At 52.8% G+C, this 10,655-nt stretch overlaps 1 protein-coding gene across 2 annotated transcripts in view; it reads left to right on the top strand.

Moving 5' to 3' along the window:
• Nucleotides 1-1,010: 1,010 nt before the first annotated feature.
• The window catches only part of plcxd2 (phosphatidylinositol-specific phospholipase C, X domain containing 2), a 28,129-nt gene continuing 18,484 nt past the window's right edge, over nt 1,011-10,655 (top strand). Inside the window, exon 1 of one of the 2 annotated variants that reach the window (XM_048540564.2) lies at nt 1,011-1,509. In XM_048540564.2, the coding sequence (XP_048396521.1) occupies nt 1,323-1,509 (187 nt within the window). In that variant the 5' untranslated portion in view covers nt 1,011-1,322. The remainder of the gene's footprint in view (nt 1,510-10,655) is intronic. The other variant, XM_048540563.2, reaches the window with a different exon arrangement.

The raw sequence follows: 10,655 nt of genomic DNA, 5'->3' as shown, positions 1-10,655 counted from the left end.
ACCCTACTTCTGCTCCTATTTCTTATGGTCAAGCAACTAGAATATCTAGCTGACTGTCAGCACCCTGATTCCGCCCTGCCATGTGATTGTGTAAACAGGGCCAGGTCTGTTCATGACAGTAGTGGTAGTGCCAGGCTGTGTCTGTTTGTGTGTGTACAGTCACTGAGTCAACAATTGACACATACTGTCCTGAATGCACTCTCTCTCACACTCGGCAACCTCAAGGCCACTGTGCCAAGCAGGAACCTCTCAGGGTTGATGTCGGCAGATGGTAGCCCAATAAAGGCAAAATCCTACCAGGTGCTGGGGGTATTAAAACAAGCACACAAGAGGTCTGGCAGCATCCACAGAGAAAGAAAAACAGGGCTCTAATCAACAGCCTCAGAAAAAAAGGTGGTGGGGGGGCACAAGATTTACATTTAGGGGGAGAAGGGGGTTGAAGAGAGAATGGGAAGTGAGATGGGGGGTGATAAAAGGGGATGAAGTGGGGGGGTGAAGGGAGAGAAAGGGAGGTGAAGAGAGCGAAGGGGAGATGAAGAGATAGAAGGGGGTGTGAAGGTAGAGAAGGCAGGGTAAAGCGAGGGAAGGAGAGATGAAGAGGGGGAAGGGGGGTGGAAGAGGGGGAAGGGGGGGTTGATGGGAGAGAATGGGTGAAGGGTGGGAAGAGCCGGTGAAGAGAGGGAAGGGGAGATGAAGTGAGAGAAATGGGGGTGAAGAGAGAAGTTGGGAGGTGAGGGGAGGGAAGAGGAGATGAAGATGGGGGTGAAGGAAGAGAAGGGGGAGAGGAGGGTATGAAGAGAGGGAAGGGGAGATAAAGGGATAGAAAGGGTAAAGGGAGAGAAGTGGGGGTTGAAGACAGGGAAGGGGAGATGAAGGGAGAGAAGGAGGGTGAAGAGAGGGAAGGAGTGGAGAGGGAAGGGCGTGAAGGGAGAGAAGGAGGGTGAAGAGAGGGAAGGAGTGGAGAGGGAAGGGCGTGAAGGGAGAGAAGGAGGGTGAAGAGAGGGAAGGAGTGGAGAGGGAAGGGCGTGAAGGGAGAGAAGAGGGGGTTGAAGACCAAGCGAGGGGGAGGAAGTGATGAGCAGAGGTAATGAGGAGTTGGTAGCTGCCCTTGGTGAGGGTAACATAGCAGGAATAGCCCCCTTGCAGGTGAAATATTTTGCAAGGAGATGGTTGTATTGGAGTAGGTGTGAGGTGCTGTAATCCTTTAGGAGGCTGTGTGTTTGCAGACTGACAGGACTAAGGGATTACGTGCGAGCTGAGGGAGGGTGGGGAGTGTTCAGCCTCTCGGGTTTCCTGCCTGCTTCTCCCCCCGGGGGCGCTGGATGTCTGCAGCCGGCTGGCCTGCCTGGCTGCTGCGGGCGGTGCGGCAGCTCGGAGCCTCACAGCCTCCCGCTCCTCCCACTCCGCGGGAGCCCGAGCCCCGGGGACCGGCCTCTCCCCATGCCGACTGGATGGGCAACCTCCCGCCGGCTCTCAGCGCCCTGCCTCTCGCCAATCTGGCCGTGCCAGGTAAGGGAGATCCGGCGCTGGGATCTGCCTATGCGCCGTGGAGGAGGGGGAATCCGGGGCTGGGATCCGTCTGTGCACCGTGGGGGAGGAGGAATCCGGGGCTGGGATCTGCCTGTGCACCGTGGGGGAGGGGAAATCCGGGGCTGGGATCCGTCTGTGCACCGTGGGGGAGGGGGAATCCGGGGCTGGGATCTGCCTGTGCACCGTAGGGGAGGGGGAATCCGGGGCTGGGATCCGTCTGTGCACCGTGGGGGAGGGGGAATCGGGGCTGGGATCCGTCTGTGCACCGTGGGGGAGGGGGAATACGGGGCTGGGATCCGTCTGTGCACCGTGGGGGAGGGGGAATACGGGGCTGGGATCCGCCTGTGCACCGTGGGGGAGGGGGAATCCGGGGCTGGGATCCGCCTGTGCACTGTGGGGGAATCCGGGGCTGGGATCCGCCTGTGCACCATGGGGGATCCGGGGCTGGGATCCACCTGTGCACCGTGGGGGAGGGGGAATCCGGCACTGAGATCCTTCTGTGCACTGTGGGGGAGGGGGAATCCGGGGCTGGGATCTGCCTGTGCGCCGTGGGGGAGGGGGAATCCGGCACTGAGATCCGCCTGTGCACTGTGGGGGAGGGGGAATCCGGGACTGGGATCCGCCTCTGCACCGTGGGTGAAGGGGAGTCCGGGGCTGGGATCCGCCTGTGCACCGTGGGGGAGGGGTAATACGGGGCTGGGATCCGCCTCTGCACCGTGGAGGAGGGGTTTTCCGGGGCTGGGATCTGCCTGTGCACCCTGGGGTGTGGAGTGTGTGTGGGATAGATCCTGGACTGGGATCTGCCTGTGCACCATGGGGGTAGGGTTTGGTGTGTTTTACAGCTGTGGGAGAGGGGACAGATCCGGAACTGGGATCTGCCTTTGCACGCTGGGGGTGTGGAGTCTGTGGGAGGCGTAGATCCTGGACTTGGATCTGCCTGTGCACCCTGGGAGGGGTGTTTCACAGCTGGTGGTGGGAAATCCTGGACTGGGATCCACCCATGCACCCTGTGGGAGTGGCTTGGGGTGGTTTGCAACTGGGACGTGGGTGTCCCTGGACTGGGATCTGCGTGTGCACAGCTGTGTCACCCTTGGGGGGGGGGGGGGGGGGGCGGGTGGTGGGGAGGTGTGTGCAGGGTATCTCACAAAAGGCAAGGGCTGGGGGACATCTTCCTCTCACTGAGTGTGTTGGTGGAGAAGGGAGTGAACGTTTGAGGATGTGGTCCCAGTCAAGCGGCTGCTTTGTCCTGGATGGTGTTGAGTTTTGTGAGTGTTGTTGGGGCTGCACCCATCCAGGGAAGAGGGGAGTATTCCATCACACTCCTGACTTGTGCCTGGTAGATGATGGACAGGCTTTGGGGAGTCTGGAGGGGAGTTACTCGCTACAGAACATGGGAGTGAGAGTGTTGTAGGTTCACTGAACAAGTGATTGTCAGTGTTTTGTGTTAACTAAATGCGTGATTTTGGTGCCTTGCACGTTCAGATCCACCTGCTCTGAATTCTTGATCCAAGTCAACCACTGCATTGAGGTACTGCCTTGGCCATCCCATGGGGGTGTTCGATTCCTGTGCCATCCTTTGCCAGTCTGGTCTCACATGGGTAGGATTCCCACAGGACTGTGATCCCCTTTCCAGCAGTCCAAGCCTCAGTCCAGTCTCGAATCTCTCGCTGAGGCTCCACATCACTGATCCCGGCCTCCGGTACCGCTCCAAACAAGCAGCTGAAGTGTCAACACAATAGGACACGCCCTGCTTTTCTGCAATTAGGCTCAGGGCCTTTCTGATATTGCACAACCGCATCAAACAACGTCACTGCATTTGGAGTGTTTTTTTCTCTACCGTGTGAACTTTGGGTAAATGTGTACCATGGGACCCTTCTCAATATCTGTCATTTGTGATCCTTGAGTTCTGTGTGTCTCTGTACAATCTGGCCCCATGTGTCTTCACACAGTGTGACCCTGCGTGTCTCTACAGTGTGAACCTGTGTCTCTGTATATTGTGACCCAGTGTGTCTCTGTACAGTCTGACCTCTATGTTTCTGTACAGTGTGACCCTGTGTGTCTCTATCTGTGTACAGTCTGACTTCCTGTGTCTCTGTACAGCATGACCCTGTGTGTCTGTACTGAGTAACCTTGTGTGTCTCTACGGTGTGACCCTGTGTGTGTCTGTACAGTGTGATCTTGTGTGTCTGTGTTTTTCTCATAGAAGCAGGAGTAGGCCATTCGGTGAGATCATAGCTAGTCCGATAAAAATCAACTCCAATTTCCTGGCTTTTCCCCATAACTCCCAATTACCTTGACTGATTAAATATAGTCAATCTCACCCTCGAATGTAGCTAATGACCCAGCCTCGATAATGAGAGGTCTAAAGGTGATATTGCAGCTATTAGTTTTATTGTGTGTGTGATGTGCGATAAAGTTACTCCCGTCAAGAGAAATGTTTCCATTCCCTCAGATATGCTTCCTAATTGCTCTGGTCACTGACTGTCAAATTGAAGCTACATTTGGCAACAGCAGATTTGTTGTCAGAGCTGATTAGGAATGAGATTAGCTCAATCCCACGTTGAGTCATGTCATTGAAGCAGTTAATAAAATGTGAGGCTGGATGAACACAGCAGGCCAAGCAGCATCTCAGGAGCACAAAAGCTGACGTTTCGGGCCTAGACCCTTCATCAGAGAGGGGGATGGGGAGAGGGAGCTGGAATAAATAGGGAGAGAGGGGGAGGCGGACCGAAGATGGAGAGTAAAGAAGATAGGTGGAGAGAGTATAGGTGGGGAGGTAGGGAGGGGATAGGTCAGTCCAGGGAAGACGGACAGGTCAAGGAGGTGGGATGAAGTTAGTAGGTAGCTGGGGGTGCGGCTTGGTGTGGGAGGAAGGGATGGGTGAGAGGAAGAACCGGTTAGGGAGGCAGAGACAGGTTGGACTGGTTTTGGGATGCAGTGGGTGGGGGGGAAGAGCTGGGCTGGTTGTGTGGTGCAGTGGGGGGAGGGGACGAACTAGGCTGGTTTAGGGATGCAGTAGGGGAAGGGGAGATTTTGAAACTGGTGAAGTCCACATTGATACCATATGGCTGCAGGGTTCCCAGGCGGAATATGAGTTGCTGTTCCTGCAACCTTCGGGTGGCATCATTGTGGCAGTGCAGGAGGCCCGTGATGGACATGTCATCTAGAGAATGGGAGGGGGAGTGGAAATGGTTTGCGACTGGGAGGTGCAGTTGTTTGTTGCGAACTGAGCGGAGGTGTTCTGCAAAGCGGTCTCCAAGCCTCCGCTTGGTTTCCCCAATGTAGAGGAAGCCGCACCGGGTACAGTGGATGCAGTCTCCCACATTGGCAGATGTGCAGGTGAACCTCTGCTTAATGTGGAAAGTCATCTTGGGGCCTGCGATAGGGGTGAGGGAGGAGGTGTGGGGGCAAGTGTAGCATTTCCTGCGGTTGCAGGGGAAGGTGCCGGGTGTGGTGGGGTTGGAGGGCAGTGTGGAGCGAACAAGGGAGTCACGGAGAGAGTGGTCTCTCTGGAAAGCAGACAGGGGAGGGGATGGAAAAATGTCTTGGGTGGTGGGGTCGGATTGTAAATGGCGGAAGTGTCGGAGGATGATGCGTTGTATCCGGAGGTTGGTAGGGTGGTGTGTGAGAACGAGGGAGATCCTCTTAGGGCGGTTGTGGCGGGGGCCCCCGCCACAACCGCCCTAAGAGGATCCCCCTCGTTCCTCCGCCCCCGCCACAACCGCCCTAAGAGGATCCCCCTCGTTCCCCCTCCCCCGCCACAACCGCCCTAAGAGGATCCCCCTCGTTCCTCCGCCCCCGCCACAACCGCCCTAAGAGGATCCCCCTCGTTCCCCCTCCCCCGCCACAACCGCCCTAAGAGGATCCCCCTCGTTCTCACACACCACCCTACCAACCTCCGGATACAACGCATCATCCTCTGACACTTCCGCCATTTACAATCCGACCCCACCACCCAAGACATTTTTCCATCCCCTCCCCTGTCTGCTTTCCGGAGAGACCACTCTCTCCGTGACTCCCTTGTTCGCTCCACACTGCCCTCCAACCCCACCACACCCGGCACCTTCCCCTGCAACCGCAGGAAATGCTACACTTGCCCCCACACCTCCTCCCTCACCCCTATCGCAGGCCCCAAGATGACATTCCACATTAAGCAGAGGTTCACCTGCACATCTGCCAATGTGGTATACTGAATCCATTGTACCCGGTGTGGCTTCCTCTACATTGGGAAAACCAAGCGGAGGCTTGGAGACCGCTTTGCAGAACACCTCCGCTCAGTTCGCAACAAACAACTGCACCTCCCAGTCGCAAACCATTTCCACTCCCCCTCCCATTCTTTAGAGGACATGTCCATCATGGGCCTCCTGCACTGCCACAATGATGCCACCCGAAGGTTGCAGGAACAGCAACTCATATTCCGCCTGGGAACCCTGCAGCCATATGGTATCAATGTGGACTTCACCAGTTTCAAAATCTCCCCTTCCCCTACTGCATCCCTAAACCAGCCTAGTTCGTCCCCTCCCCCCACTGCACCACACAACCAGCCCAGCTCTTCCCCCCCACCCACTGCATCCCAAAACCAGTCCAACCTGTCTCTGCCTCCCTAACCGGTTCTTCCTCTCACCCATCCCTTCCTCCCACACCAAGCCGCACCCCCAGCTACCTACTAACCTCATCCCACCTCCTTGACCTGTCCGTCTTCCCTGGACTGACCTATCCCCTCCCTACCTCCCCACCTATACTCTCTCCATCTATCTTCTTTACTCTCCATCTTCGGTCCGCCTCCCCCTCTCTCCCTATTTTTTCCAGCTCCCTCTCCCCATCCCCCTCTCTGATGAAGGGCCTAGGCCCGAAACGTCAGCTTTTGTGCTCCTGAGATGCTGCTTGGCCTGCTGTGTTCATCCAGCCTCACATTTTATTATCTTGGAATTCTCCAGCATCTGCAGTTCCCATTATCTCTCATTGAAGCAGTTAACCACCTGCTGTGATATATTCAACAAAGTGAGTGGGGACTGCTTTAATTCAATCACAGTGACATGGTGCGAACGGGGTTGTGTTTTGTCTTGTTGAAAGAGGATGCAAAGGCTGATAAATTGAACAGTCAGTGTCTTGAATGGTCACGGGACAAATTATGCATCCAGTTACCCTGTGCTTCCAGGAGCTGTGGGCTGTCTGCCTGGCACCAGCTCCAAATGTTGGAATCTGCTGCTACCTTGCTGCGGGGAGCGGGCAGCTCCTTGGAAGGACCTGGGAAGAAAGTTTCCATCACTGACCACCCTTGAGCGGCTGCGATGGGCTGGGCACGTCGTCTGCATGACCGACACGAGACTCCCTGAGCAGGTGCTCCGCTCCCAGCTCTGAAAAGGCAGGGGAGCCCCAGGTGGACAGAGGAAGCGCTTCAGTGATACCCTCCAGGCCTCACTGGGGAAGTGCAGCATTCCCACAGAAACACTGGCTGAAGACCATCCAAAGCACAGGAGGAGCATCCGGGAAGGCGCTGAGAACCTTTAGACAATTAGAGTATATCTGAGAAATTGGGGAGGCGATGGCCTAGTGATATCATCACTGGACTGTTAATCCAGAGACCCAGGCAATGTTCTGGGGACCCAGGTTCAAATCCCGCTGTAGCAGATGGTGGAATTTGAATTCAATAGAAATAAAACTTGGAATTAGAGTCTAATGATGACCGTTGTTGGGGAAAAACTCACCTGGTTCACTTATGTCCTTTAGGGAAGGAAACTGCCATCCTCACCTGGTCTGGCCTACATGTGACTCCAGACCCACAGCAATGTGGTTGACTCTTTAGGGGTGGGCAATAAATGCTAGCTAGTGATGTCCCCATCCTGTGAATGAATACAAAAGAAAAGTATGGAAGTGCTTGAGCAGTACCAGTGTGTCAGAATGCAAACCATACATACAATGGCTTTATCAAAGGGTTAAGGGAAGAGAGTCGGGCAGGAGGAACCCAAGCATGAGGTCCCCACTCAACCTCAATTTACTAAGAAAACTAGGGCCAATGAAAGATAGAACAGGTACCATGCAATCATCCCTTTTCTTAATTATCCATCTTCACAGCCCACATCAACACACAGGGCTGGATGTTCAATTTCCAGTGGTGACAGGGGGAGGGGATTTGAAAATTGCATCCTCAGAGGGTGGCAGCCAGGGATCCTACCTAGATAACAAAACTGTGGAGCTGGATGAACACAGCAGGCCAAGCAGCATCTCAGGAGCACAAAAGCTGACGTTTCGGGCCTAGACCCCTTTTGTGCTCCTGAGATGCTGCTTGGCCTGCTGTGTTCATCCAGCTTCACACTTTGTTATCTTGGATTCTCCAGCATCTGCAGTTCCTGTTATCAGGGATCCTGCCGTGTTGGGCCAGTTAGCAGTTTTTCTCAAGGGCCTTCTGGGCCATTTGTGGTTGATTAAGAGCCCCTGAGGTTTCTGAAGCAGTTAGGAGCAATGTCCTGAAAGGACACCAGGAGAGGTCAAAAATCCTGCTGACTGATGGGTACTCCCATCATGTGGCTGGCTGAAATGGAGAAGATGGATTGTGGGAAGGCACTGGATGCATCAGGAAGCTCCGGGAGGACCCGCTGAGCGGAGTCAGGAAGAGCACATAAACCTCCAAAAACCTCATCAATTTAATCCATCAAGCACCAGCGACCCTCACAGTAGCAGAGTCTGCAGATTGTCTGTCATCGAAGAACCCATTAAACTGTGTGGGTCTAACTGGGTACACCTCATTTACCAACCATCACAGGAATGGGATGGTGGTGGAGCAGTAATGTCACTGGGCCAGTGAAACTCGAGACTCAGGCTACAGCTCTGTGATCCTGCCATGGAATTGAAGATGCAATTTAAATTTCACAAATTTATAATCTGTCTTTTTATAACCAGAGTCCTTGATGACTCTGAAATCATTATGAACAAACAGCAGGTTCCCTAAAGACGGATGTTAATGCATTGGAGACAGAGAAACTCCACCAGACTAATATCTGGAATGAGTGGATTGCCTTATGAGGCAAGGTTAGACAAGTGACACCTATATCCTCTAGGGTTTAGGAGAGAAACGTCAAGGATCCTGAGGGGACTTGACCAGCTGGATGTGGAAAGCATGTTTCCTCTCGTGGGAGAATCTAGAACTTGAGGGTAGTCGTTTAAAATTAAAGTGTTGCTCATTTAAGACAGAGATGAGATGAAAAGTTTCTCACCGAGGCTGGTGAGAATTTGGAACTCTTGTCCCCCAAAATGTGGTGGAAACTAGAGTGTTTAAATTATCTTAAGGCAGCTGTATGTAGGTTGTTGATAAACAAGAGGAGAATGTTTATTGGGGGAGAGCAGGAATGTGGAGTAATCACATCAGTTCATGATCTTATTGAATGATAAAGCAAGGGGCTGACTGGCCTCCTCCTGCTCCTGTTGTGCCTTATATACTGTCCTTTAGGGAAGGAAGCCCCCAGGCTCACTTAGGCTGGCCTACATGTGACTCTAGATCCACAGCAACTTAAATGCCCTCTGAAGGGCAATTAGGGATGGCAAGAGCAAACACAGGCCTTGGCAGCGATGCTCACATTCCCATGAATGAATTAAAGAAAAAACATTTCCATTCTGCATTAGATTTTTCATTTGTGCAGTTCATTTACATATTGATTCTTCATAAAAATGAGTACCTTTTCTCACCAGTATGTGAGTTCATAGGCTCATAAAGTCATACAGCATGGAAGTAGACCCTTCAGTCCAACTCGTCCATGCCAACAAGATATCCTAAATTAATTTAGTCCCATTTGCGAGCATTTGGCCCATATCCCTCTAAACCCTTCCTATTCGTGTACCCATCCAGATGTCTTTTAAATGCTGTAATTGTACTAGCCTCCGCCCCTTCCTCTGGCAGCATATCCCATACACACACCACCCTCTGCGTGAAACATAGGGATCTAGAAACATAGAAGATAGGAGCAGCAGGAGACCATTTGGCCCTTTCAGCCTGCCCCACCATTCTTCATGGCTGACCATTCCACTCAATAGCCTAATCCTGCTTTCTCCCCATAACCTTTGATCCCATTTGCCCCAAGTGCTGTATCTAGTTGCCTCTTGAATGCATTAAATGTTTTGGCATCAACTGCTTCCTGTGGTAATGAATCCCACAGGCTCACCGCTCTTTGGGTGAAGAAATATCTCCTCATCCACATCCTAAATGGTCCACCCTGAATTCTCAGACTGTGACCCCTGGTTCTGGACACACCCACCATCAGGAACATACCCCTGCATCCACCCTGTCCAGCCCTGTTAGAATTTTATAAATCTCTATGAGATCCCCCACTCTCATTCATCTGAACTCTAATGAAAACAACCCCAACCTCGTCAATCTCTCCTCATACGTCAGACCAACCATCCTGGGAATCAGCCTGGTAAACCTTCGCTGCACTCCCTCAAGAGCAAGACCATCCTTCCTCAGAAAAGGAGAACAAAACTGCACACAATATTCCAGGTGTGGTCTCACCATGGCCCTGGACAAGTGCAACAACACATTCCTGCTCCTGTACTTGAAACTTCTCACAATGAAGGCCAACATACCGTTTGCTTTCTTTACCGCCCGCTGCACCTGCATGCTTATCTTCAGCGACTGGTGCACAAGGGCACCCAGGTCCTGCTACACTCCCCTCTCCCAATTTACAGCCATTCAGGTAGTAATCTGTCTTCTTGTTTTTGCTTCCAAAGTTAGTAACCTCACAGTTATCCCAGTTTTACTGCATTTGCCATTAATTTGCCCACTCACCCAACCTGCCCAGATCATGCTGAAGGATCTCTGCTTCTTCATCACAGCTCACGCTCCTACCCAACTTGGTATCATCTACAAACTTGGAGACGTTACATTTTGTTCATCCAAGTCATTAATATATATTGTGAATAACCGGGGTCCCAGCACCCATTCCTGTGGCACCCCACTAGTGACTGCCTGTCAATTTGAAAAGGACACATTAATTCCTACTCTTTATTTCCTCTCTGCCAACCAGTTTCCTACCCAGCACAATACACTGCCCTTAATCCCATGCGCTTTAATCTTGCACATTAATCCCCTTAGGTCCCTTTTAAATCTTTCTCCTCTCACCTTAAATCTACGC

The sequence above is a fragment of the Stegostoma tigrinum genome, chromosome 12 (assembly GCF_030684315.1).
Source record: "Stegostoma tigrinum isolate sSteTig4 chromosome 12, sSteTig4.hap1, whole genome shotgun sequence".
In the NCBI taxonomy this organism is placed as follows: domain Eukaryota; kingdom Metazoa; phylum Chordata; class Chondrichthyes; order Orectolobiformes; family Stegostomatidae; genus Stegostoma; species Stegostoma tigrinum.
Note: the sequence above shows the minus strand (reverse complement) of the source record. Positions and strands in the feature narration are given on the sequence as shown.